General features: G+C 45.7%; 2 protein-coding genes across 21 annotated transcripts in view; one reads left to right on the forward strand and one right to left on the reverse strand.

Moving 5' to 3' along the window:
• The window catches only part of NTRK3 (neurotrophic receptor tyrosine kinase 3), a 386,973-nt gene that overhangs the window by 226,282 nt on the left and 147,151 nt on the right, over nt 1–13,540 (reverse strand).
• On the forward strand, nt 5,844–7,431 carry LOC100425937 (elongation factor 1-alpha 1). The gene is given in 1 exon segment (XM_028829682.2): nt 5,844–7,431. A coding segment is annotated over 1 exon segment (1,389 nt). The 5' UTR covers nt 5,844–5,906; the 3' UTR covers nt 7,296–7,431.

The raw sequence follows: 13,540 nt of genomic DNA on the forward strand, positions 1-13,540 counted from the left end.
TGCCCCAATCAACACTGTCCTCAGAGAAGTCGCTTGATCTCTCTGAGTCTCCAAGTCTGCATAAAGCGGGGGTCAGAGAAACTTAAAAGCAACTGTATCTTATTCTATGACCACGTTGACCTAATAGTTACTAAGTGCTCATATGAACAAGGAACAAACATTAAAACTGGAAATTGAATGCTATAGTGGGGTGGTTCACATAGTTAGAGACAACCAACAGCATGAACTAGCCCCACACACATCTACTGAAAAGGCTTCAGGATTTGGGGAGGGGGACATGGAGTTGGCAAGGATGCTTTGCACCTTCTCTGGCTTTCTGAGGACTCTGTGATTAAAAGTTAATTCCAAGGGCAGCAATGGACAGAAAAAGCTTGAACTATGAACTGTTGAAGCTTGTTTAATTAAACTTTAATTATTCTTCCAGTGATGAGGATGAAGGGATCCACATCAAATTCCTTGAAGCTTACTCCTCACTCCTGCGTTTCCTAAAACCCCCATGTGCTGGCCCCAGTGCTGGCCACCTTTCAGACATAAGCTCTCCCTGGATTCTATGTGAAAGGGAGAGACATGGCAAAGAAGCAAAATGAGAATCAAGCTCTGCTCCAAAGAACAATGCAAGAGGCTTCGGTGCTGCTGCAAGTGTGCTATAACCAAAAAGCCAAAGGGACTGACCCTCCCAACACCCCCTGTTCTCCACAGGGCTTCAATCTGGAGAGATATATGCAGAAAATAGTGGTCGGGGGAAACCAAGTATTACACAGTTAACAACTGAGCCAGCAGCCAGCAACTCCCAGTAGTGAGCTCTGGTAAACCTCAGACAGTCGAAACAGAGTTTACTATTCCATCTTCTGTGAATTCAAGTGAGCCTCAGCTACTTTACCTGCCTGATAGCAGACAGCAGTGTGGGGAACAGAAAGAGACATGCAGCCAGGATGTCAGAGAAGAAGGGCATAAGAAAGAGTACACTGCATGGGTACTGACCTTTCAGGCAAAGGAAACCTGCCCACTTGAAAACATGACCCTCTGAGTGAATGCCTGGGGCTCTGTCCCATCAAATTATAAACTCCTCCTACCTTAAAAATAGGCTGAAATGAGGAAGAGGAAATGGGGTATCCCCAACCACCAGAACCACAAGGACCTGCCCCGAACCACAGTGACCTCTGCCCATGCTTCAGGCCAGCATCTCCCCTGGTCTTATGCAACAGAATTATAGATGGTACAGGAAGAAGATGCTGACAGAATAAGCAAGAGGTGATTCTTGATGATGTCCCCAGCATAAGAGGCATTCTAGAAGGTACTTCTAATTCTTCATGAATTGCTAGATTTGAATTAAGCATATTTTTGGTATATTTAGTTAAACAAAAAAAAAACACACAATCTTTCTATACATAGGCCATCTGGAAAGGACAAAAGAAAAAGAAACTTGTAGGAATGGTTAATGGGTGCAAAAACACAGAAGGAATAAGATCTAGTGTTCAGTAGACACAATAGGATGTCTATAGTTAACAATAATTCATTACATGTTTCAAAATCACTGAAAGAGTGGAACTGGAATGTTCCTGACACAAAGAAATGATAAATGGTTGAGTCGATGTCTATCCCAATTACACTGATTTGATTATTACGTATTATCTGCTTGTATCAAAATTTCAAATGTACCCCATAAGTATGTACAACTATTATATATCCATGATAATTTTTAAAAAGACACAGGGAAGGAAGAATTGGCGTAAAGATTCTCAAAAGAATGTGCCATCCCCCCAAAATCTCCCCAAGAAGATTCTATGACAGCTGAATTTCAATTAGCACTCTCTAATCAACTAAGAAATGCTCCAACTCTACCAAGAGGATTACCTTCCAGAATCCCACCACCCTTCAAGGCCTATCTCTATTAGCTCAAAAGGCCTGTTGCACAAAGATGTAACCACCTCCAGTCACAGTTGATGAAGGGCGTTTTGATGATCTCTGCTATACGACTCACAGCCTTTGGTGGTAATACGAAAACCAGCCTAATAGAAAGTACCTACTGGGCACAGAATAAGAACTACATGGATGTCAATACATTAATCCTCACAACAACCTGTGTTACAGATATTATAACTCCATTTTATACATGAGGAACATAGGCTCAAGGAGGTTAGGCAAGGATAGTTAGTTTTATGTGTCAACTTGGCTAGATGGTAGGACTTATTTCCTAAACAGTAATCTAGGTGTCATTGTGAAGGTATTTTATACATGTGATTAACACCCACAATCAGTTGGTTTTAAGTAAAGATTACCTTGATAATATTAATGGGCCTCATTCAATCACTTGAAGGTCTTAAGAGCAAAAACTCAGGTGTCCTAGAGAAGAAATCCTGCCTCAAGACCACAGTATCAACTCCTGCCTGAGTTCCCAGAATGCCAACCTGTCCTACAGATTTCAAACTTGCCAGCCTTCACTATTGCTCGAGTCAATTCCTTAAAATAAATCACACACACACACATACACACACACACACACACAAATGATGGATAGATATCTGATTGGTATGAGAGAGGCAGAGCAGAACATGATTTTTTCTGATTCAACAGAGTGGTGAAAGATGGGGCAGCTTCAGTACTGCCCATAGGTTTAACAGACAAAAAAGAGCTTAGATTGTTCAAACACAGAAACCTCTTTCCTTCTTTGGATCAAAATCCCATCTACCCATGGTAGTCGTCCACTCTCAGTCGTCTCCCCTCTGGGAGGGGATTCATAGAAGACAGTGACCCTGAAAGGGTACAAGTCCTTAGTGCCATGCTGTAAGCCATCCCCACATGAAAGTGAGGGGTTAAGGCATATGGAAACCCCTCCAATAGCCTCCCATTCCCCACAGAGTCCCCACCTGAACTAGAGACAACAAGCTCCTAACATTTTGAGAGCCAAAGTGCAAAAGGAGACTCTAGATATATCCCAGAGGTTGTGGCTGGAGCAGCACAACCAGGAATCCATTCCATGGGATGCCAATGGACAATTCTACACTAGAGACATTCTTCTGTATAACTTGTCACTGACCTAGGTTTTCTGTGCTACTGAATTTCCTCTTGAGTCTAGCATTCTTGCTATAAGGGACCTCCTCTTCCCCCAAATAGCCAGGCATCTGGAAGAAGATATCTGCTTTGACTCCAAAAGCAGAGCTGATCCTGGGTCAGAGAATACCACTTTACAGAATATTTTACTACAAATAACACTAATTTGCTGGTTTCAATATGACAAGGTGGATGAGATGTCAGGGATACATCCACCTTTGACGTTGAAAGATGACGACTTTTCACTGCATGCGGGTATGTCTAGAACTGTTGCATGAGATTCCTTCCAGTTCGGACATGGGTAGATTATAGTTTTAAAGTAAAATACATTTATCAGCCTCCTTTTGAAATCCATTCTACCGTCTCTAATGAAAATGTGCATTTCCTTAGAACAATGTTTGTCTTTCCGACTGCAACCTGAGCTCATGTCTTGAAAATGTTTGGCCACTTGTTCCATGCTGTGTGGGCTTCCTTAACAATCTTTCATGAGGATAAAGATTACAGCTGCTGGCTTCTCACTTTGTCATCAGCACAATGTTTTGACTTTCAGTGAGTTGCCCTTGACAGCCTCATGATGGTGGCACTTCCCAGCTATCAGCACTGAAGTTCAGTTACTTCAAACTGTGTGTGTGTGTGTGTCTGCCCCTTCCTGGCTGTCCGCCCCCTCTCAGTCCTTTCTGCAGCCTGAGCCATTGCTTCTTCATGCTCTCTTGTCTCTTCCTACTGCCAATTCTGTGTGGCTGAGCTCAAGGAAACTAAGACTGTGGGGGCAGTGAGGAGAAGGCATTTCTAAACATCTCAGTGGCATCAGCACGGAGATGGGAAAGAGAAAAAAGGGGACAAGTTATCCACCTGCAAGGGCTAAGAGGCCAGAGCCAAGGGGTTAATTCTCTGCTGATCTGTCCTTTTATGTTTAGAAGACAGAGCACCCTTACTCTGCTACTGCGAGTTGGGCTGTCCATTTGCTTGATGGGACTCTGTTACCTGTGGCTCATCCTGGGAGCAAGCCCTGAAATTCTTTAGTCCTGGCACTCTTCATGGATTGATGTCTCAATTTACTTTAGCTAAGAGAGGCTGTGCATGGGCTCTGATTACTGAGACTTCATTCATCTTCCCAAATGACTAGAAAGTATCATCATAAATAATTCAAACTAAACTACACCTGGAGAGAGAAAGCACAACCCAGAGAGGCCATGGACCCGATTGTTAACCACGGCTCCTCCTGCCCAGCTTATTCTCAACATTGCCAATTTCAGGTACTGTCTTCAGCTCTCCTAGGTTCTGGAGAGCATTGGCCTGACTGTCTACATTTAATGTGTCAGAAATGACTCTCCAGAATTAGGGGAACATTCAAGGAAGGCCCAAGGACCTAGCCACTGCCACCTTAAAGAGTCGTGAATGGTTGGGGTTAGAAGAGACCTTATCTTTTCCTTGTGCTTCACACAGACATTACATAAAAATAACTCCATGAAGTATTACACGTTCATCAAAAGAAAGGTACCTCATGAGTGGAAATACACACACACACACACACACACACACACACACACCAGAAGCACTGCCCTTCCCCCACCTCTGAGATCCCTAAAACTAAGCCAGTGGTGGCCACTTTCTGAGCATGGACCACGTGAAGGCCCTGTGCCGAGTGCTTCCCATATGTAATCCCAGTCAAATCTCTCAATACCTTCTCATGTGAGCACCATTCACGTTTACAGATGAGGACAGCGAGGTTCAGAAAGTTTAAGTGGCTCAACCAAGTCAAAAAGAATGTCTCAAGTCTAGGACTCCAATTTCAGTCTTAGCCCAGAGTGTTCACCCATAGTCACTGCTTTCTGCTGCTTCCATTGCACTCTGTGAGCATTTGTCCGTGTGTATGTGTGCATATGTTCAAGGATTCTGTTGTCAAGATTACATATTTTCATTGGTCCATTCCGGCTTCCCCAGTGGTTTCTGCTCATGGCAGGGCTGTGTCCCTCAGGCCTCTGAAATGCCCCACAGTGGATGACCCATAATTGCTAATGGATGCAGCGGCTGCTACACCTGCCGGCAGGACAAGGTTGGCTTGGCTTCTGCCAAGTCCTCCCCTACCAGAGGCTCCCTGAACAAAGCCGAGCTGAAAACACGCACAGAGGGAGGTGTACTGGGCCAAGAAGCTGAGCAACCCTGGCCTGTGTCTTCCTTATGCTCATTCACATTTTATAAATGCACACTTTGCCCTTTTGCCATGCAGCCTCAGGGCAAATGGATTAGATTCTGAATTAACCAAGTGAAATTGTATAATACACAAGCAATGTGAAAAGAAGAAAGAATGTAAGAAAGGAAAATGAGCTTTGCAGAGTAATGGAAAAGCTAGAGACAGGGTTATTGAATGACACAGAAGGATGCTTAAGAAAGAGAGTTGTGTGAAAAAAATAGGTCAAACACTGTTTGAATTGCTCAGGACAATTTTCACTTGAATGTATCGTTAAAATATGTATGGGAATGAGCTGGGCATGGTGGTTCATGCCTGTAATCCCAGCACTTTGGGAGACCAAGGGGGGATGGATCACGAGCTCCGGAGTTCGAGACCAGCCTGACGAACATGGTGAAATCCTGTCTCTACTAAAAATACAATAAAAATTAGCTGGACTTGGTGGTGGGTGCCTGTAATCCCAGCTATTCAGGAGGCTGAGGCAGGAGAATTGCCTGAACCTGTGAGGTGGAGATTGCAGTGAGTTGAGATTGCCCCACTGCACTCCAGCCTGGGCGACAGAGCAAGACTCCATCTCAAAAAATTTTTAAACAGTATGGGGCTTTTTCGCAACGGGTTTGCCGCCAGAACACAGGTGTCGTGAAAACTACCCCTAAAAGCCAAAATGGGAAAGGAAAAGACTCATATCAACATTGTCGTCATTGGACACGTAGATTCGGGCAAGTCCACCACTACTGGCCATCTGATCTACAAATGCGGTGGCATCGACAAAAGAACCATTGAAAAATTTGAGAAGGAGGCTGCTGAGATGGGAAAGGGCTCCTTCAAGTATGCCTGGGTCTTGGATAAACTGACAGCTGAGCGGGAACGTGGTATCACCATTGATATCTCCTTGTGGAAATTTGAGACCAGCAAGTATTATGTGACTATCATTGATGCCCCAGGACACAGAGACTTCATCAAAAACATGATTACAGGGACATCTCAGGCTGACTGTGCTGTCCTGATTGTTGCTGCTGGTGTTGGTGAATTTGAAGCTGGTATCTCCAAGAATGGGCAGACCCGAGAGCATGCTCTTCTGGCTTACACACTGGGTGTGAAACAACTAATTGTTGGTGTTAACAAAATGGATTCCACTGAGCCACCCTACAGCCAGAAGAGATAGGAGGAAATTGTTAAGGAAGTCAGCACTTACATTAAGAAAATTGGCTACAACCCCGACACAGTAGCATTTGTGCCAATTTCTGGTTGGAATGGTGACAACATGCTGGAGCCAAGTGCTAACATGCCTTGGTTCAAGGGATGGAAGGTCACCCGTAAGGATGGCAATGCCAGTGGAACCACGCTGCTTGAGGCTCTGGACTGCATCCTACCACCAACTCGTCCAACTGACAAGCCCTTGCGCCTGCCTCTCCAGGATGTCTACAAAATTGGTGGTATTGGTACTGTTCCTGTTGGCCGAGTGGAGACTGGTGTTCTCAAACCCGGTATGGTGGTCACCTTTGCTCCAGTCAACGTTACAACTGAAGTAAAATCTGTCGAAATGCACCATGAAGCTTTGAGTGAAGCTCTTCCTGGGGACAATGTGGGCTTCAATGTCAAGAATGTGTCTGTCAAGGATGTTCGTCGTGGCAACGTTGCTGGTGACAGCAAAAATGACCCACCAATGGAAGCAGCTGGTTTTACTGCTCAGGTGATTATCCTGAACCATCCAGGCCAAATAAGTGCTGGCTATGCCCCTGTGTTGGATTGCCACACAGCTCACATTGCATGCAAGTTTGCTGAGCTGAAGGAAAAGATTGATCGCCGTTCTGGTAAAAAACTGGAAGATGGCCCTAAATTCTTGAAGTCTGGTGATGCTGCCATTGTTGATATGGTTCCTGGCAAGCCTATGTGTGTTGAGAGCTTCTCAGACTATCCACCTTTGGGTCGCTTTGCTGTTCGTGATATGAGGCAGACAGTTGCGGTGGGTGTCATCAAAGCAGTGGACAAGAAGGCTGCTGGAGCTGGCAAGGTCACCAAGTCTGCCCAGAAAGCTCAGAAGGCTAAATGAATATTATCCCTAATACCTGCCACCCCACTCTTAATCAGTGGTGGAAGAACGGTCTCAGAACTGTTTGTTTCAATTGGCCATTTAAGTTTAGTAGTAAAAGACTGGTTAATGATAACAATGCATCGTAAAACCTTCAGAAGGAAAGGAGAATGCTTTGTGGACCACTTTGGTTTTCTTTTTTGCGTGTGGCAGTTTTAAGTTATTAGTTTTTAAAATCAGTACTTTTTAATGGAAACAACTTGACCAAAAATTTGTCACAGAATTTTGAGACCCATTAAAAAAGTTTAATGAGAAAAAAAAAAAAAAAAAAAAACAGTATGGGAATATAGATACTTAGGTACAGATTTACAGTTACATAGACATATGTGCATATGTACATATATACATTTACATATATGTATTCACACATATGATGCTAACAGTGGTCATTTCTGAAAAATATAAGATTACCACTAATTTTTTATACAATATTTTCTAGATTTTTATATAATGAATATATATTCCTTTTATAAAAATAAGTCCACAGGCCAGGCGCAGTGCTCACACCTGTAATCCCAGCACTTTGGGAGGCTGAGGTGAGTCGATCATTTGAGCTCAGACGTTCAGGACCAGGCTGGGCAACATGGCAAAACCCTATCTCTACCAAAAAAAATACAAAAATTAGCTGGGCATGGCAGCATGCGCCTGTAGTCCCAGCTACTCAGGAGGCTAAAGTGAGAGGATCATTTGAGGCCAGGAGTTGGAGGCTACAGAGAGCCGTGATCGTATTACTGCACTCCAGCCTGGGTGACAGAGTGAAATCATGTCTCAAAAAGAAAGTCTATAAAGTACAAAATAAAGGCATATCTCTTCCTGGGCTCCATGCAGTTTCAAGAGCTTCTGTTAGTCTGGAAGAACTGAAGAGGGCATGGTAGCACCCCCATCCACACCAGGACTCTGTCTCCAGACTTCACAGGCTCCCTGTTCTGAAAGCCCTCCCTGGCCCAATTGTGGCCCATTCCTAGTCTCTCAAGAGCAATGAGAGACAGGAGCCCAAGGCCTATCCATTTGCACACAGATATGTCTAATTGGGAAGAATGGATAAAGCCTGCCTGTGTACGAAATCCTCTGCAGGGAATGGCAACATAAAAATATAACACAAGCCCAGACCTGAACCCACCAAATAGAATGTACTATCATCACTAAGTCCCAGTAGGCAGTGGGAGAAGCCAAACTGGAATTGGTCACTACTTGGGCATCCAAGAAACCAACAAGGGGGAGAGGGGTAGAAAGCAGAGATATCCCAGTGGCAGGCAAGTAGAGGACCCCAAGGAGGAGAGCAAGCGACATCCTAGAGATATGGTGTTGGGCAAGTAGGGGCAGACCCAGAGCCAACAGTCAGGACACTGGGAGATGCTGACAGTAGCCCACAGCAAAGACCCCAGTTGCTGGACACACAGTATCAGGAAGAGCGATTCCAATCTGAAAGTAACAGCAAGACTCCAGGTTCTGAAAGATATGCCATTCTCTTAAGAAAACACTGTGCTCACTAAGGACAAAAAGTGTGCCTTGCTTGTATCTGTATCCTACAGTGCCTACCATCCATGAAACCCGCAGAATGGCAGACATCCCCAAATACACTTCTGCCGTTTGGAGAAGCCAAGTATGTGAGTTAGGAAGCAAGAGGCACTCTCACTACCTGCCCAGAGTTCATAGTCTATGCTGGGATTTTGGACACAACACAAAAGGAAGTTCATTGCCCGTTTTCCTCACTTCTGGCCCCTCAGGATTCAAACCTGGTGATCCTAAAAAGAATAGCCCATATATGCAGTGGGTGCTCCTGACAACTCCCACCTCCCACTAGTTCCCATCCTCCTCACTCCATCCTCCCTCTAATCTACCCTCTCCAACTGACAGAATCATAGAATGTTACAACTGAAAGGGACCTTGGAAGCCTTTAATTCAAATCCCTCCAATTATAGGGGATAAAAGTGAAGCTCAAAAGATATCCAAAGATAAATCAAAGTGTAGCCAGGGCTGGAACCCAGATTTCTATACCATTCCATGACACTTTCCAAAATAAAAATTGCAGGGGCCAAAAAATAGACTTGAGTCTCCCTCACTGGAAGCTAAAGCTTTGCTAAGCCAAGTGTGGCTGGCAGACCAATAGGACCAGCCTCATATAAGGAGCTTGGCAGAAATGCAGAACCTCAGGCCCTAGTCCAGACCTATCAAGTCAGAATCTGCATCAAAACAAGATCCCCAGAGCTCCACATGCACAGTAAAGTTCGAGAAGCTATGAAGGAGAGAATTCTCTCTCTAATCTACTTGCACAGTCAGACAAGAAAGAATCCCTCCCTCTCTCTGCCCATCCACCCTTCATTATTTTCCAGCCCAACAGAGTACCTGGAAATTGATGGCAATAACAAAACAACAACAGTGCTCCCATTTCTAGTCAGTGGATGCTTCTCCCCACATCCATGGGGAGTCTTTGCAAGGCACTTAAATTTCCCCGTTAAGCAAACAGCACGACCGCGCATGGTAGAACAGGTGGCAGATCACTGGCGAGGGCCCGGTGAGCCACAAGCGGGCTGGGTCATTAAACACTGCATTGGACAGGTGCAGCAGCCAGGCCTCACGCAGAGGGTGGGGAAAATTGGGGCGTTCAGTCACCTCACCAAAGGAGCAGGCTGCAAGAGGGAGAGAATAGGAGACAGCGTCCTGACCCCAACCTTGTCAACCTTGAATTGTGGTCCTTCATCCTTAAGCCACCTAATACCTGACATTAAGCAAGGAGCTCGTCCTTCCCAAAGCTCCTAAAAGAAGCAGGGACAATAATTTTTGTATCACGAGTTCACAGTGAAAATCAAATGGGAACATGAAACTGAAGCACCAAGCACAGTGCCAGAGATGTTGTGGGAGCCCGATAAAGGAGAGCTTTTCCCGCCATGTTTTCAGCCCACATCCCTCCTATTCCTTTACATTCCAAGGTTTGTGTTCTGGCAGAAAGAGGTGGGGGGCTGGAAGGATGGGAAAGCACAGGCTCACAGCCTTAGCTTCCCACTGAAAATCACCTGAGCAGCTTTAGAAACAACCAACACCAAGAGCCTATCCACTGAGATTCTGACCCACTGGCTAGGGGAGTAGCCTAGCTGTTGAAATTTTTTAAAGACCCCTATGTGATTCTACCATAAAACCAAGGCTATGAACCACAGCCATAATGGGACCTGTGGATTCCTCACAGCTTTTCTGAATGCAGCAAAAATCATAATGATTTCTGCCACCAACACATTAATTGAGTGATTACTACACGACTGGGGTCTAAGCTAATTGCTTTATATACACAATTTCATTTAATTATCATAAAACCCAGCATGATAAGAATTATCGCTCTCATTTGTCAGCTGAGGGTGTGGAGGCCCAGAATGGTCCATAAGTCACCTGAAGCCCCACAGCTCCCAAGCAGCAGAACTGAGATTTGACCCCAGCCTGTCTAGCTCTAAATTTTAATGAGCCCCAGTAGCATGACTGGGGAAGAAATCTTAGTGTCATGGCATGGAAAAGAAGCCATAGGATTGGCCAGATACTGCACAAAGTGGTGGGTAAAGAAAGAGACGATAAGGAAGAAAGAAGATCAGATAAACATGGAGGTGGGATCTTAGGAAGACAGGTCAGCCCTAGTGTCTTCCTGTCTGCAGGCAGCGTGGCGTAGGCAAAAGGAAGAAATGCAAGGCAAGGGCTGTTGGATGGAGGAGAACATTCTCCCCCAGGATATCCTTGTCTCCATCTTACAGGCAATCCACAGGTACAAAAAGGAAAGATCCCAGATCGTATCTTCATCATAGTAGTAACAAAACTAGCGGTGGTCAGAGGAGGAGCTCCAGGTTCCAGCCCTTTGGGTGCAATGCCCAAGGGGCCCAGAGGACATTCATGCACCCTATGTCTTAGGTGGTCTGCTGACATAAGTGGTGCTGCAGTGAGCAAACCCAACAGTCTACTTGTAGGGGCAAAGCACCAATCAAATGCTCCTGTCAATAACTGTGCAAAGTGCTACAGAGGGAAGGTGCAAGAGGAACCTCAGTCTTAGGGAGCATGGAACATGATTGGCAGGAGTGGAAACCCTATAGCTCAGTCAGGCTGGGGACACAGCAGGGGCTAGACCATCCTGGGCCCTATTTTCATTTCAGAACCAGGAGTCTGCTACAGAACCCAATTTTCATTTAAAAGTCATGAGTCTGCTACTGTGATTGCAGAGTAGGGCACACACTGAAGGGGCCAGGTCCAGAGTCATGTGGGAGGTCTAGCTAGAAAGCTAAGGTGGGAGCCCAGAGGAAATAGAGGGGTGGCAGTGTGCAAAGAGAGAAGGGACAACTTCAGGAGATACTTAGGTCACAAAGACAGGACTGGGCTGTGCAAGAGCAGAGAGGCGTAAAGAGATAGGGACTGGGCAAGAAGACATGTCAAGAATGACTCCTATGTCTCTAGTTTACAGGAAATTCACTGAGATACAGATGATGAGCAATGGGGTGGGGGTTCACCCCTGGACATGGTTCAGGGCTCGATGTCTGAGGCATCTATCCAGGCTGCTGCTTCACACCTTCCTAAGCTGCCTCCCTGAACCTGAATAGGGTCCTTCCAAGGCAGGTGGCTAGTCATGACCTCAGGTGCAATATCGAGTTGAGGTTTCTACCAGGAGGTGCTATGTTGTTTCCCGAAGTATTAATGCTTGCATCCTTGGAGTGAGAGAAAGACAGCAGAAAGGGGTGGGAGAGTGGATTAAAGGGCCAGGACCAGGGCCAAAAAAGGCCCAGTTAACCCTCAGCCAAATGTCCACCTGAGGCTGAGTAAGCAGCTTATTAACTGATTAGAGGACAGTATGAAGCTGTTAGCTTAGGGAGTTTGACACTCACTAGTCTATGGGAAGGCAGGAGGCTCTCAGGTGATTGAGGGAACTGAAGAATAATCTGTCAAGGGCTTCCTGCAGGTCCCTGGGATGGGGACTCCCCAAGGTTCCCAGCAGCCCTAGGTCTCCTTCTATTCTGACTTTAAAATGCATGATAGTGACTAAGAGCATGCAGCTTGGAAGCCAGACAAACCTGCTGACCCTCCTTGGAACTCTAGGGGTGTCTGTGAATCTCAGTTTTCTTACGTGTAAAAAACAGAATGATAATATTGACTTCATGGGGCTGCTGTGCGGACTACTGATTGTCATAATATGGATGGTAACAATGATACAATTTACTACTATTTGGTTGAGCAGTTACTGTGTTCTGGGTTCTGGATTCCAAGTTCTAGTTTCTGTTTTTTTGTTTGTTTGTTTGTTTGTTTTTGAGATGGAGTCTCGCTCTGTCGCCCAGGCTGGAGTGCAGTGACACGATCTCAGCTCACTGCAAGCTCCGCCTCCCAGGTTCACGCCATTCTCCTGCCTCAGCCTCCTGAGTAGCTGGGACTACAGGCACCTGCCACCATGCCCAGCTAATTTTTTGTATTTTTAGTAGAGACAGGGTTTCACCGTGTTAGCCAGGATGGTCTCGATCTCCTGATCTCATGATCCGCCCGTCTCAGCCTCCCAAAGTGCTGGGATTACAGGCGTGAGCCACCGTGCCCGGCCTCTGGTTTCTGTTTTATGTCCATTATTTCAGTTAATCCAATGAGCAGCCCAAGCCTTCAAGATTTTATGTAATAAACCAACATCTCAAGGCAAACTGCACTGTCTACAAATGTAAAACACTAGTATTTTTATAACAGTAACCTCACAGGGGACTAGCATCACCCACATTGCTACCTGACAAAGCTATAAAGCTGAACCATCAGCCCCAGAGGCTGAATACAGCCCAGAGGGTTTTTCTTTGCCCTAGAGTCGGGATGTGGTTGAGGGTCAGGAAGGCTGGGGCAGGGAGAAGACAGAAGGAAGGGAGGGACTGCCTTCTGCCTAACACTGCCACAGTCTCTCTTAGCCAGCCCCATCTGCGGACACGTAGGGCACTAACCTATCTCCACGGGCTCTAAGCAGGGTGAATGTTTAACACTGGCCATCTGGAAACTTGCATGGTCACTGGGGTAGGGATGCAAGAAAGTCTCCTGTCAGGAGTCTGGCTCTAAAGGCTCTTGGTCACAGTGATGGGAGACTCTGAGCAGCAGGGTTCAGAAAGGTTCACAGTGGCCTGAGCTATTTCTATAGCAACAGCACTCTCCTCCCCTTCAAGAAAGTGAACTGAGCCACCTCAGACTGAGCATTGTCCAATGCATCTGGAAGACCCCCACTA

Source organism: Macaca mulatta, chromosome 7 (assembly GCF_049350105.2).
Source record: "Macaca mulatta isolate MMU2019108-1 chromosome 7, T2T-MMU8v2.0, whole genome shotgun sequence".
In the NCBI taxonomy this organism is placed as follows: domain Eukaryota; kingdom Metazoa; phylum Chordata; class Mammalia; order Primates; family Cercopithecidae; genus Macaca; species Macaca mulatta.